General features: G+C 39.2%; 1 protein-coding gene across 1 annotated transcript in view; it reads right to left on the reverse strand.

The window, feature by feature from the left end:
* AGPS (alkylglycerone phosphate synthase) overlaps window positions 1–10,824 on the reverse strand; it is a 40,574-nt gene extending 29,750 nt beyond the window's left edge. Inside the window, exons 1-5 of the mRNA XM_010191702.1 lie at window positions 10,738–10,824; window positions 6,697–6,787; window positions 1,987–2,107; window positions 1,831–1,905; window positions 70–141 (exon numbers count right to left, since the gene is read on the reverse strand). Of these exons, the coding sequence (XP_010190004.1) occupies window positions 70–141; window positions 1,831–1,905; window positions 1,987–2,107; window positions 6,697–6,771 (343 nt within the window). The 5' untranslated portion in view covers window positions 6,772–6,787; window positions 10,738–10,824. The remainder of the gene's footprint in view (window positions 1–69; window positions 142–1,830; window positions 1,906–1,986; window positions 2,108–6,696; window positions 6,788–10,737) is intronic.
* Between the last annotated feature and the right edge of the window lie 3,636 nt (window positions 10,825–14,460).

Consider the following 14,460-nt stretch of genomic DNA (forward strand, 5'->3'; position numbering starts at 1 on the left):
AAATTGCAAGCAAGTAGAATACATTTTCACCAGTAATGTTAAATGGATCTGAGATTTTGTAACACTTACCACCAAATGGTATTATGCAGAGATTGTGTTTGCAGGCTAATTCCACAATTTTAACTACATCTTCATGGCAAACTAAAAAAGAAAACAACAAACAACCAAAAACCTCAAAACCGTTAAAATAAAGGATTTGTGCTCAGTACTAATTACTGCAGTCTGAAGCGGCAGCTCCTTTTCTGATGCCAGCAAGGAAGACATTTTAAAGGGATAACCACTAAATAAGAACTGGGCTCAGAGTATCAGAGTTCCCGAGTAAAGTTTAGACCTGAAACAATTCTACATTTAAAGAACTGACTACAGCCCTAGTTTCCTGCTCTCTACTCATGGACTGAGGCCTGCAAATTCTCAGAGCATAATGGGCTACAATTAGTTAATCTGGGTATCTTGGAAAACAAATCAAATTTAAAGCTTTTACTGAAAATAGGCTGTCCAATTTATCTGAAATGAGAAATAGAAGTCTCTTCTGAGAGCTGAACAACACATCTTTCTTCCTGGCTGACACTCAGTTTTAAAAGTAGAGTTGCTGGTGAAATTTACTTTTTCAGACTGCATTCTGTATCTGGTCAAAGAGAAAAGCAAAAACGCTTGCACATAGGCAAGGAAAAGGATAAAAAAAGTCAAACACAGTGCATACATGAGTTTCTGCAAACAGCAGAGAATGAACGGGACTGAATAAATAGGCTTACGAACTCTGGCTACTTTGCTCTTGTCATACATAGCAGCTTTAAACAAAAGGAGTCAATCATTTTATTTCAGTTGCGTTTGGAGCTGCACAAAATAAAGCTGTGGCAATTCCTGTTCACAGTCACCAGTGCGGTCATGTCAGAACCTGTTCTGAAGTAATGAGACTCATCTTACAGTGCCTCTTTTTATGCTTCCCACATGTGACACTTTTCCCAGCAAAACTGAGCTAAGACTAAGTTCTTACCAGGAATTTTGGGGTTTCTAATGCAACACAGCCATCAAAGTATCAGGGCAAAAAAAAAAGGTAAGGAAAGTTGGATTCGTGCATCTGAACAGAAACTGGCAGGTTCCTAGGTCAAATGACTTTTTGGTTAGCTACTGAGGAATGGCACATGGGAAGTAGTTCCCAGTGACCAGAGAAACATGACTCAAGTAGAAAATTCACACAAGTGTGCAAATAAACTCGTATCAGTTTAAGTATTTGTGTCCTTTTGCTAGATAGAAGGAAGCATATTTTCTGCTACATATTATCTCCACAGCATTAGTTATTATTCTATTTAAAGTGAGCCTAGCCTGCACGCAGATTGCACTGCTCTTTAAGTCAATGATCCTTTGTAAAGTGTTCTGATAGGAGTTACAGGCATTATACTTTTTAATTAAAGCACAGCATACCATAAACCAAAGTTTTTTAATACAAACATTTCACTGCCTTTCTGCCATCATGTACTCCTTTACAAAACAAGATTCAGAGCGACATTTAGACAACTACTCTTGATGAACATACAAGTTCAAATTACACTGTGGTTACTTAAGTCATGAATTCAGCTGTCAACAGAAACTTCAGCTATATTTAATAATAAATGTGCCTTCCCCACAAAGTGATGGGATTTCACAGGCAGAACCTGCAATCCAGATGTTAAACAAACATGATTACCATTCATGAGAAAATTCCTTCAGTTTCTGTAAAGACAAGTGAAGTCAGTGAACCAGGAAACAGCTTCTCTATTACAAGCCAGCACAGGAGTTCAGCAAACAATGGCCTCCCAGATCAGAAAGGAGAATACGATAACAAAAGCTTACCAGGCCATACAACTATATCAGGAATTCGCTTAAACATTCCTTCCCTGAGTATAAATATCTCATGTAGGCAGTGACCTGAAACACAGACAATAAGTTAACAAGTTCAAACAAGGATGCACCGAAAGCAGCACAGTTACACAAGTGAAGTTCCCTTACCATGAGCTCTGAATACCCTATCTTCTGCATCCTGCGAATATGAGATTTTAGTGGCTCTAAGATCCTGAAGAAATTCTTCATTTACAACAGATGGAGGTACATCATTAACATTTAAGGATGCCTGCAACACAAGAACATAAGTTCACTAAACTTAGGTTTACTCTTACAGCTTTTCTATACAACAGAAATAATAAAAACAGGTTACACTAACTAACATCTGAACACAACCATTTAAGATCAGAAATACAGAATCAAGAATGGTTTGGGTTGGAAGGGACTATAAAGATCATCTGGTTCTAACCTCCTGCCATAGGCAGGGACATCCACTACCAGACTAGAAGTTCTCTTCCTCATCTTCAAGCACTGATCCCACTCGTCCCACCTTACCTACTGAGCTGACTAGAGGCACACAGGAAGTTTTATTTCGATAGCACATTCTCACCTTTTTTCCTCCTGATAAATCTGGAAAAATGTACTAGCTTATGAGTGCATACTGAAGAAAATACCTTCTAAGACTTGCCAAGATCCAAGAGAAACAGCTGCCTGAACAGAACTAGAGACTCTCCTGTTGATAAAGGGGTAGAGATTGACGGTCAAAATTCCTTTTTGAATATTAATTCCTCCTCCAATACAGAGAAAGACATACTAAAGCACCTACCCACCCTGCAAATTCCCCTACTTACAGTTCTGTTTCTACAAACTCACTTCCCCTCCTCCTGTCACATACTGGAAGTTAAATCCACCTCAGAACAAAGCCTAATCAGAAGTCCAAAGAAAGGCACAACTCAATTTGGCTGATCTACCATAACCAGTATGCTTTAAGTAGACCTCACACATCAGAAAGTCTTCATAAAATCCGTGCTCAGTTGTTAACATGTAGGTGTTTCCAGAAAGCCTCTAGCAAGGAGTCCTGATCAACACCTGGGAAAAAGTTTCTTTCAAAGCAGCTCCAGTGGACATTCTGGCGCACCAACAGGCCTTGAATCAAGGTTCTCTAAGTCCAGAGGGATAAGCCCTGCTTTAGGTTTTCTAACAACCCATTCTTCCAGGTCCTCACAACATGTCTCATATAGGATTCTTATGGCTTCTCGAAGTGCAGACCAAGCCACTTAATTCTCTTTTCTAAAGCCCACTTTAGAGATCAGGCACACAAAAATGTAGTTGTCATGTTGACCTTTTAAACCCACTTAGAGAATGAGGGCTCTTTACAGAGTCCAGTTAAAAAAATATCTTTGTAAACATTATGTGTAATGCTTCTAAGTGCTTACAGATTCAAAAATGCATACTGCTTTTTTCCTCCTTAAAAATGGAGCAAATAAATTCATTTATACTTTTCTATGGGTAACCTCCGTAAGGGAGTATGTCTTCTATTGCAAATGGCCTCTAATTAAGTAGTTCTCTATTTAAAGAGTTTGTGAATTAGATATAAAGCTTGTCTTATGACTAAAAATGAACTTTTATACTTTAACTCCTATTTTGAAATAAAATGTTGGTCAAGAATCTTATTTTTAATTATCAAAGTCCCTCAAGTTCAAGAACAGGAGAACTGAAAAATTTTTACAACCACATCTTTTATTTAAAATTAGGAGTTGCAAAAGTATTAGTTAAAACACAGTGCAGCACTTTCAAACTCCTGTCATTAAAACCTTGATACTAAATTAAACATCACCTTCAACTCAAATAGAAGAACATTCTTGCCTTTTTTTTTTTAAATAAAAGTATCAGGAGGGACTACGGGCTGCCCAACGATGCCAGAAAAGAGCCTGCTTGCAGCCCCACCACCAGAAAGTATGTTGTAAAAAACATTCCACAGTCAAGTAAACTTAAGACGTTTCTTTGATGAGCCTGGCCTATGCTTCTTGACAAGCACGAAGAGAAAACAAACACTGAATTCACTTTTCTTTCAACTTCTCAAGTTTCAGCCTTCCACAAAAGTGCATACCCACCTACCCACCCAAGTTTTCTTTCCTGGAGTGGAGTTTTGCCTGTCCTTGCTCTACATAACCTTCAGAACAGCTGGGACTTTTTGCCAACACGTGTCTTAAGATAAAAGATTACAGGACAGTGCCAGTTACCAAATGAACAGCAAGGAAAACAGATTAGTAGTCCCCCATCTGCCACCATGGCAGTCTGTTCTGAATGGGATGAGTCTCAAAGTAATGAGAGCTGAAGAAGGGAAGATTTAACCTCCAACAGCAAAGTTTTCAGGTAGTTAAAAGATCCATGGTGATGGAACCTGCCAACCAGTGTCCACCCCACAAGAAATTAAGTAAGGTTATGCAAAAATTAAGACTACTTATAGGGATAATTCAGAAAGCGGTATCTGCCAGGATAGGTTCATGACTGGTAGCTAACAGTTCAAAAGGAGAAGTTCAAAAGGAAAGCCAAGTGTGTGCTTGAGAGTTTTCACATGAGACACATGACATAATGAAAATAAAGTTTTAACAATTATTTGACTTCTGGAAGAGGGTATGTGCTGTTCTAACTTGCTTTAAGGATAGTATTATATTTCTTGAAATAAGGCATCAGACATCTGAGAAAAGCTTTTCCCTCCCACATATTCACTTTGTCACCTACAAACACAGAAGTTGAGATGTGCTGTTGAGGCAAGAGGACACTGCTACTGAGATCATGATTTTACAAACCAGTCACAATAAGCACAGAAGAGGTCAGATCTCGGATTGCTGCTCTTAATATTCTGCTATTAATGCACATTCACAGTGCTGTTTGCTAACCCAGAGAGCAGAGATCCAACAGAAACTTGAAAAACAGGCAGGTACCAAATAAAGATCTGTAAACTCATTTTTAGAAAAAAAATTCTCCTTGCTAGCTGTGCTTACATTTTCTATTTTAAAATCTGGTGTCTTCACAGATTTCCACAGTCAGTACTATTTCATATAATTCCAAGTTGAACACCAGGAGCTCGAGGATCTTTGTTCTCCATATGAGGGACACTAACTACTAAAGCTGTAACAATTCCTTGCAGGTGGTTTTAAGTATCTTGATTTTTACCTTTCTTCCACAAGTAATCCTTTAGTTTTCATCTTCAAGATTGGAAAACTAATATTCATCCATATCAATCTTACACACAATGTCAAACAAAAATATACCTTTATTTATTCTTATGGGACTGAAATACTTTTAAGATGTGTGCACTGAAAGGCCAGACAGGAAGCCTGTAAGAACTAGGTCTAAATTGCTGTCTGTGGTAAGCCTAGTCTGAAAAAGGAAAAACATTATCAGAGCTTGAGCATCACAGAAGTAGGTACATTTACTGTTAATTATAACTGAAAAAAGTTGCGTGCATCAGGGAACCCTCCAGTCTTATAGACTAGATGCAGGAAGAGGCGAGACAGAAAGACAAATGGACCAAGAGATTCCTCTACTTTTGTTGTACCTAATCCTCAAGTTTCTTCACGCTCTGATGATAGTAGAGGGTAAAAAACCAATATAGCGTGACAACTTGAAATAGAAACTAGGAACTATTACAGAGACCTGAAAACGGGGGACCTGCAGTAGTAGTTGAGAATAGCTATGTGAAGTCCAGACACACAGTGGAGACTCCAAAGACTGAAGGTAGTCAGCCTGTTTCAGTTCACAACAGGAACACCAGAACTAGAAGGGCACAACACAACAGGAAAGCATTCAACGTTGCTGGCAGATGTCCTGAAGAGCAAATGTTTTGCAAGACTAGCTGTGGAATCAAGATACTATTCAAGAATCTGTCCTTGTTCTCCAACTCTACTTCGTTCTGTATTTTCTTTACATGTAGAAAGAGAACAACATGTCTCAGGACCTCTAGTCACAGCAAAATAAAGCAGCTGCCAGTTAAGACGATCAATAATCAAGATGATTTTTTTCAAAATATATTGGCAGATGAAGATTCTGCAAGTCATGGCTGATGGAAGAATGCCTTAAATCGACAGACGGCTGACAAAATGTTCCGAGTTTTCAGGCTCTAAGAGATGACCTACTTCAGAGAAAAGAAAATCTTCAACTCACACAAAAATGGGTAAAACTGTTACTCAGAGCAGGGTTGCTATAGTCACTGTGCAAGCACAGCCTGCTCCCGGCACTGCTTAAACAACTGTCTAGTCAGGAACCTGCAGCCTCCAAGGAATTCTTAGAAAGCAGCCAGGTCTCCTGACTCCAACATGAGCTACTCTTCCTGATAAGCAAAACATGGATGCTTCACGAAACTCGGAACATTCCAAATATGTTGTTTTACTGAAAACATTCAATTCATTGAGTATTCTGGTAGCCAGTTTTCAGCACCCAGACATGTAAAAAAAAGTTAAGTAAGAACTTGGATATCATTCCATACAATAAAAACACAGCACAATTTAACTTCACGGTATCTTCTGTCTTTGTTATCATGAACAACACTGAAGTTGCATAAACAACATTTCCTCTAGACCAACAGTTTTACAATCTTGAAAAGCAACCTATAAACAAGGACAAAAAAAAAATCTCCCCGTGTTGGAGACTTTCATTCCAGTACTAGCAGTTAACCTGGAACCACAAGTCATGCTCAGTCATTGAAGGTTTCATGTAGAACACTTTTTCCAAAACTGAGGCATTAATATACTATATTTAAATCAATTATGTGCAAGATGACCTTCAGGACAACAGCTGAATCATCTTCAACAAGATGGTCTTGATCATCACCAAGACTAATGTTCAAAGGAACTGGTTCAGCTATTTACTTACTCTAGAGGTAGTTTTGTGCTCCAGACTTGCTCCAAAGGTTTTTTCTATCCATTCCTTAAAAGTTGGTAATACCATACCACCTAATCTGTACCTGAAAAGTCAATATTACATAGGGTCATTTTAAATTAAAAGACTGCATGTCAGATACACTTCTTTCTATGCTACATATGCACAAATAGTTAAGTTTTAAATCAAATTCTTTACCTACAAGCCTACAAAGCTTTTGCACATTTAGTTTTCATGCAACTGCATATTTCATTATATATAACTCTTCTGTACTTCACACAAAATCAAATCAATTTTCAACATCTTCAGTATCATTTTCCTTCATGATCTTTGGGAATTGTGGCATAAGGCTTTTCAGACATCCCACCCCTTCCAGCCTTTACTTTTAAGAAAGGTCTTTCCCTTTCAGTAATGTAGAAAGCAGTGTCACAGTTTACATGCTGGTTACAGGTAGAGACACAATGCAACATAAACAGCAGTCTCAGACACACAAACCCAGCTCAGTACACCTTACATGATTTGAAGAAAAACAGTGTTAAAGATTCTTCCCTCATCATCATTCATAAATATGAATTATTTCTATCGCAAACTCTTTGGCAACAGCTTAGCCACGTGACAGATGAAGACTTACACACAAGGGACAGAGGAGCTGTTTGTGAACATATGTACCATATGTGAAAACAAGTAAGGTTGAGGGCACACTTAAACAGGTACAAGCTACTGCTATTAATTATATACATACACGTACCTCGTGCATGTTTATGTATGCACAAGCATTCTCCAAGGAGAAGAGAAAAAGGACCTTTTTTTAGTATTAAGAGCTTCCAGCAGCTGAGAATCCTTTCTACAGCTTGCACCTGGGTCACAGCAGTATGTCTCATGGGTCTTTCTTCTATTACTATTATTCAATCATTGTTAAACCAATTATGATCCTGTCCTTCACAGCTGTCGCAACCAACTCCCGAACTAAGTCACTTATCACACACAAAGACCAATTCCTTTTGTTTCCTCACCTCAACTACTTCTTAGTTCTCCCACTGCAAAAAACCTTACTCTATTCCTAGAGACAAAAGGCTACAGCCATATCTCATAAAACCAAGCTAGACTCTTCAGCCTGGCAGACAGCATTCAGTCATTCTTGTCACAGCTGTTATCATATCATCATACCCATATGAAACAGCTAAGTGAATTCTATGAAAAGGAAAGTGCAATCAGCAATGTTTGCAACAAAGGTACAGAGAGACTCACGTCAGCTTGGTGTGTTTTCTTCTCCAGACAGACTTTTTGGTATTGTCAACCTACTACTATGGCTAGCTTGCCAGCATAACCTTAATCACTTATTCAAAGGACAAACTAAAGCTATCAGAAAATCAACAACTTCTAAGTCAAGATACAGAAGTCGGAGCAAAGAGCAAGTTAGTGAGTCTACTGCACAGAATGCAACACATGACTGCTCAGGAAGCAGGCTGTGTATGTAAGCTGATGGTGCAAGAAGCCCCTCAAAATACCTCCTCCCCACACACCCCTCAAAAAAACAAGTTTAGTTGCTCAGACTACAAGTATCTTCTATCTCCAGTGGGGTAGCAGAGACTATAATACAAAGACCATTTGACACACGGTCTGTTGGAGAAGCCAGCGTGGCTTTCATAAAGGGCAATCCTGTTTCACTAACCCTTGGAGTTCTATCAGTGTAAAAACAAAGGGAGTAAAGGCGACACAATGAACAATAAATTCCACACTCGTTTATACTTCCACAGGTGTTCACTTCAAAAGCTATTTAAGAAAATACATTGCTGCAGTACTGAAGGAAATGTTCTTATACAAGCTGAAGGATCAGACAAGGTTAAGGTAAGAAGCGAAGGGCAGTGTTTATTGATCACTGTCCACAACAGACTCAAGAGTGCAGCTTGTCACATACTGCTACTGGAACCAGTTTTACATCATGTCTTCACAAGTGATCTGGATTGAGCAGTGGACTCCCCAGCCAGGTAAAGAACATTAAGCTCTTTTGGGTAGGCAGATACTACACTGATAGGAAGGAACTCAGGATCTTAAAAAAACTGAGCAAATGAAGACAGAAGATAAAATGTAGATAACTGCAAGAGCCAAAAAAAGCATTACTTGCATATTTTGCAGATTCAGACTGGTAGCCAGAATAGGAAAAATCAGGGCATCTTCACTGACAACATACAACAGCAGCCAACAGTGGTATGCAACAACCAGGCAGGTGCAAGAAAGAACACAGTTCATCACTTTTTGCTGCTCTGTAGAACCCTGATGTATCCACACCTTGACTGCTGCATGCAGTCCCTGTATCTCCAAAAAGATCATCATGGAGCTAGACAGGGTTCAGAGAACAGCAACTGCAAAGACCAAGGGGCCTTACAAACAGAGACTAAGGGGCCCAGGACTCCTCAGCATGGAGAAAAAGTGGAAGAGCCGATAAGAGTGGAGTCTTATATGATCAACAAAGCAGCAGGTAGGCTGAACTATCATTCACCTAATCCTGCAACGCAGTAAGGGATACTTGGTTCAAAACACGAGCACTTTACACAGCAGCAACCTAGAACTTGCTGCCATGGGGTGCTGTAGAGGCAGATAGTATCAGGAGACTTTGAAAGCTGTTAGACAAATCTGTAAGTGGATACTAAAAGAACGAGGCATCTACATCTTTACAGATGCCTATTCTCCTATTTTCACTTCACTCTTCTTTTGCCACTGTGACAAACTGTTACATAGAAACTACACTGGTGTAGTCCTACAGGGCATTTCTAATATTATCTATCAGTTAGAGAGAGAGAAGGCAGACGGAGGAAAAATTGCCATTCTCCCTTTCTCATTCTAGAACAGTGACCAGTAGCCATCAGCCAAGCAGCAGTCTCAATGCTTCCTCCTGGGAAAAAAATGCAGGTCCAGCTCTTTACCTTTCCCCTCCCCCTTCAAAGCACACTGCATAAATTTTGTGTGCAGTATAATCTACCCCAGGTAACCTAAAGAGATCAGATGAAAGAGCAAGTGACAAAGTGACAAGAGTCAGAATCCTGGCAAGAGGAGAGAGACCACCAAGATGTCCCTGAATATTATACAGTAAGCTCAAGTGCTTAAGAGAAAGCTTTGCATTTTAATCTGGGACTGAAAATTATGAAATGAAGGATTAGTGCTCAACATCTCAGTTAGGTTTTTGCAGCTTTGACTCAAAAAAGCTCATGCTAGTTTACACAAACTCAAAGACTAGGAAGGAATTGTTCTGAAGGACAGTACTTATTTCAGAGTTACTTCTCTTCTCCATTCTTTTTTACTCTTACAAAAAGTATACTTTTCAACCCAGAGAAGAGACTGCAAGACTACTTTCCACTCAGGCAGGAAAATAGTAAGATGTCAAGTGACAGGCTTAAATCCCACTGGAAGAAAGTTAAGAGATCCCCAAGTAGACTTCATTTTCATGTAATTTCCCAAAAAATATTTATCAGAAAAACAAGCTTGCTGTACAAACAGCTGGTAAACAATAAATCAGAAGTGTTGCCATGACAGAACATACAACTGAAAAGCAGTTTTTATTTTTAAGCTCAGAGGATAAGGTAGCTCTATGCACAATGGTTAAGAAGCCTAAAGCACAAACTGGAAGTTTAATAAAGCAACTTGGTGATGCTCAAGAGATTCACAACACTGGCAAAACTGCCCTGACCTGCCGCATGTTATCGAAAGCTTTAGAACACGGTGCAGATTCTCAGCCTGATTTCATTCTCCAAGGGAGGTTTAATGCACAGAGTATATCAAGCTACAGAGAAGAATCACATTAATTTGCTCTTATAATACTTTAATAAACCTTCCACTAAGCCACACAGTCTATTTTACTACACATTAGACTACTGTGTCTAGAGTTCAGTAAACCTGTTAAAAACAGAACAACTATTTATTCTATGAGACAAAGCAAGGATTTTTGCCTCCTTTGGATTAACTGAACAGTGCGGTTTTTAAAATACTGTCAAAGGAATGACTAATAAAATACTTCAGTTATACAAATTTTCAACTTACCTTTTTCCTGTGAATTCTGCTTGACCTTTCTTATTGAAGATGAATTTGGAGTCATTGTATCCCCATCCATTCCACTTCAAAAGTTCTTGCCTTAAAGGGAAAAAAATATTTAAGTGAGAATGTTAGCATATCGTAATCCCAAAATGATTTGCAGCTATACAGCTTCGGAAAAAAGTCTTATCAGATAGCAACTGAAGAAATCAAGTACACACCAAAAGTGCATAACTCAGTAGAGTCATTCTGCAGCCACAACCATTACTACTTCAGAATGCATCCTAACACTTGAAAGACAAGAAGCTTTATAAAAACAACCAGCTTAAGTCAATACACGCTGTATGGGGATATTCCCAAAATGGCAAGAACAATGTTTGAAAGATGCTTGTTTTTAAACCTGTACATAAATACTAACACAAATAGGTAATAACTAAATATTTTCAGAATGAAAAAGACATTTAGCATTATTATTCTCTGTCAAGAATAATATTAAATTATTTGTCAAGATAATAACATTAAATTTTTGTTGTTTGACATCACTACGGTAAATCCCACTGCATTCTTAGTAACACTCACTTGAAGAGGTACTGAGACACATTTGGATTGAAAATATATTTTGGAAAGTAAAAGCAAACAAACAAACCAAGAACTGCGGGAATAATACAGCAAGTACAACCCAAATGAGACCATGCCAAAACATCTCTTAATCTGATAATGTCTTAATATGATAACGTTCTCAGAAGTACATAAATGTAAACATATTTAAGATTCAGAGATATGTAGAGAGTAAATACACATTAATCTAACTCTTTAAACAAAGTTTGCCATTTATTTACATTAGAAATTAAGCACTAACCTAAAAACAGAATTTTAGTTAATAAAAAGACAACGTAAAGAAGTCTGAAAATAGATTATTTACCACTATATACACACTCTGTATATATCTATACTCCACTATGTACAGCGAATGTAACTGTTGTCTTTGACTGTATAATGGAAAAGTAAGATCAAGGCTGATCAGGGGTGATCACTTCACAAAGACCTTGCGATTCAGAGAAAGCACTGCCTCAAATCAGTTTTAACTCCAATATTACATACAAGGTAACTGGGTGATGACTGATAACCAAAGGCCTTCACTGTAAAGATAATATTTCAAATGCGGTCTGAGACCCCATCTGGAATATTGTGTCCAGTTCTGGGCCCCTCAGTTCAAGAAGGACAGGAACTGCTTGAAAGAGTCCAGCAGGGCCACAGAGATGATTGAGGGAGCAGAGCATCTCCCTTATGAGGAACAGCTGAGGGAGCTGGGGCTCTTTAGCTTGGAGAAGAGGAGACATTCATGTTTATAAACTTGTAAAGGGCGAGTGTCAGGAGGAAGGAGCCAGGCTCTGCTCTGTGATGTCCAATGACAGGACAAGGGGCAATGGGTGCAAGCTGGAGCACAGGAGGTTCAATGAGGAAAAACTTTTTCACTGTGAGGGTCCCAGAGCACTGAACAGGCTGCCCAGAGAGGTTGTGGAGTCTCCTTCTCTGGAGACATTCAAAACCCGCCTGGATGTGTTCCTGTGTGACCTGGTCTGGGTGATCCTGCTCTGGCAGGGGGGTTGGACTGGATGATCTTCAGAGGTCCCTTCCAAGTCCTAATACTCTGTGATTCTATAACATTAATATAGGCTGCTGACATACTGTCAGTATCACAACTAAAGAGACTTGGCTTAATCAAAACTCATTGTCTTCAAACTGCCTGTACACAAGGTTTTAATTAATCGGATGGAAAAAAAAAATGGATGTGTATATTTCATTACAACTGTTTGAAATCAGACATTTCAACAAGCCTTTGACAAACGTAGCACTTTAAGCAAATTTTATAGACAGTTTCAGTACTCAGGAACTGATACAGTTTTGTGAAATAGTCTATGTTGTTCCTACACATTGAGGAAAAGATTCTAAAATTTCAGCCAAAATTAAACTGTTTGAGCTGACAGCTGTGCAGATACAGAAGCCCCCGTTTGGCTGCCTCCTCTCTCAATAGGCTCTATCTTTACACACACAATGTTCACCCAGAAAAGAGCAAGAATCCATAGAATCATAGAATGTACTGGGTTGGAAGGGACCTTTAAAGATCATCCAGTCCAACTCCCCTGCAGTGAGCAGGGACACTGTTACTAGATCAAGTTGCTCAGAGCCCCATCAAGCCTGACCTTGAACATCTCCAGGGATGGGGCCTCCACCACCTCTCTAGATGACCTGTTCCAGTGATCTACCACTCTCATATCGAAGAACTTTTTCCTAATATCCAACCTAAATCTACCCTTTTCTAGTTTAAAACTATTACCCCTCATCCTATTGCTACTTGCCCTTGTAAACAGTTCTGCCCCGGATTTCTTATAAGCACCTTTCAGGTATTGGAAGGTCATTATAAGGTCCCTCTGCAGCCTTCTCTTCTCCAGGCTGAACAACCCCAACTCTCTCAGCCTGTCTTCGTAGGAGAGCTGCTCCAGCCCTCTGACCATCTTTGCGGCCTCCTCTGGACCCGCTCCAGCACTTCAACATCCTTTTTGCGTTGGGGACTCTGAAGCTGGACGCAGTACTCGAGATGAGGTCTCACCAGAGCAGAGCAGAACACTGAGCATGAGAATACTCACGTTCAGTAGCACAGGAACGCCCTGTGCTATTGCACTGACATGACATATTGTGAAAAAGTGTTCTTAATGCATGTTATGCAGTCTTCTCTATTTTTTCATATACACATATAGAATATAGGAATACATTTATAAAAATTATATGTTTATAAGAAATTCCACAGACACTAAACCATACAGTTAAGCTGTTCCCAGCTGCAAACAGGCTGATGCATAATGGGCCAACTCAAGTAGCACTTATTTATTATTTTTTTTAACTAAAGGTTCCCCTCAAATCTCCAGCATTGCAATCCTCCTTAAGGTAAGATTTCTCTCCCTGTCGACTAAATGTAGTATTTCTATATACCTGATCTCTGTAGGTTGTCAAATTCTGTAAAGTCAACACAGACTTGATATTAGTAAGTGAAAAATTAGGAAGGCTCAAGCAGCTTCTTCCCTGATTTAGGCAAGTGAGTCCTCTTGCAAAGTATTGCCAAAATAAGTACGCCAAGTACAAGGCATGAAACAGGCTGGAGAGACTTGCTGCAAAGCTGGAGACAATCACAGACCAAGACCCAAAAGACCAGGCTCTAAAGGAACTCATGACATGAGAGACACTGATAAAGCACAGCTCTGAAGCTGTCATTAGTCTGATGTCAGTACAGATAGGCACTTCCCACAAAATCCAGGGGAGGTACCATTCATTAAGGCACTGGAAGACGCAGACACGAGGTCTGTCTGCATTCCCAGTTGTGTGCTTTTTCTAAAGGCCTACTTTCCTAGGTTGGTGTTAAACTGTCTGGCGCTTTCATCAGGCTTTAAAATACAGAATAGAGGTTAAGCATTTTAACCCTTTATTTTCAGGTGGAGTTATTCCTGAATCAAATAAGTACAAAAAGGCTCACTCTGCCAGACAACACACCTCTTGTTATTGGTGCAATAATTTAAGTTTGCATGGTTATAGAACAGCTGGTTCTAAAACCTCTCAGCTACTTCACAACACAAAGTCAGGAGATTTCCCCTCCTGCCCTCACATAACGGGCAGTACTGTGTCTTGTGACAGGCAAACACCACAACAAAAAGTTAAACATTTACTTTTTATATTCGA

The sequence above is a fragment of the Mesitornis unicolor genome, unplaced genomic scaffold, assembly GCF_000695765.1.
Source record: "Mesitornis unicolor isolate BGI_N332 unplaced genomic scaffold, ASM69576v1 scaffold2439, whole genome shotgun sequence".
Lineage (NCBI taxonomy): Eukaryota > Metazoa > Chordata > Aves > Mesitornithiformes > Mesitornithidae > Mesitornis > Mesitornis unicolor.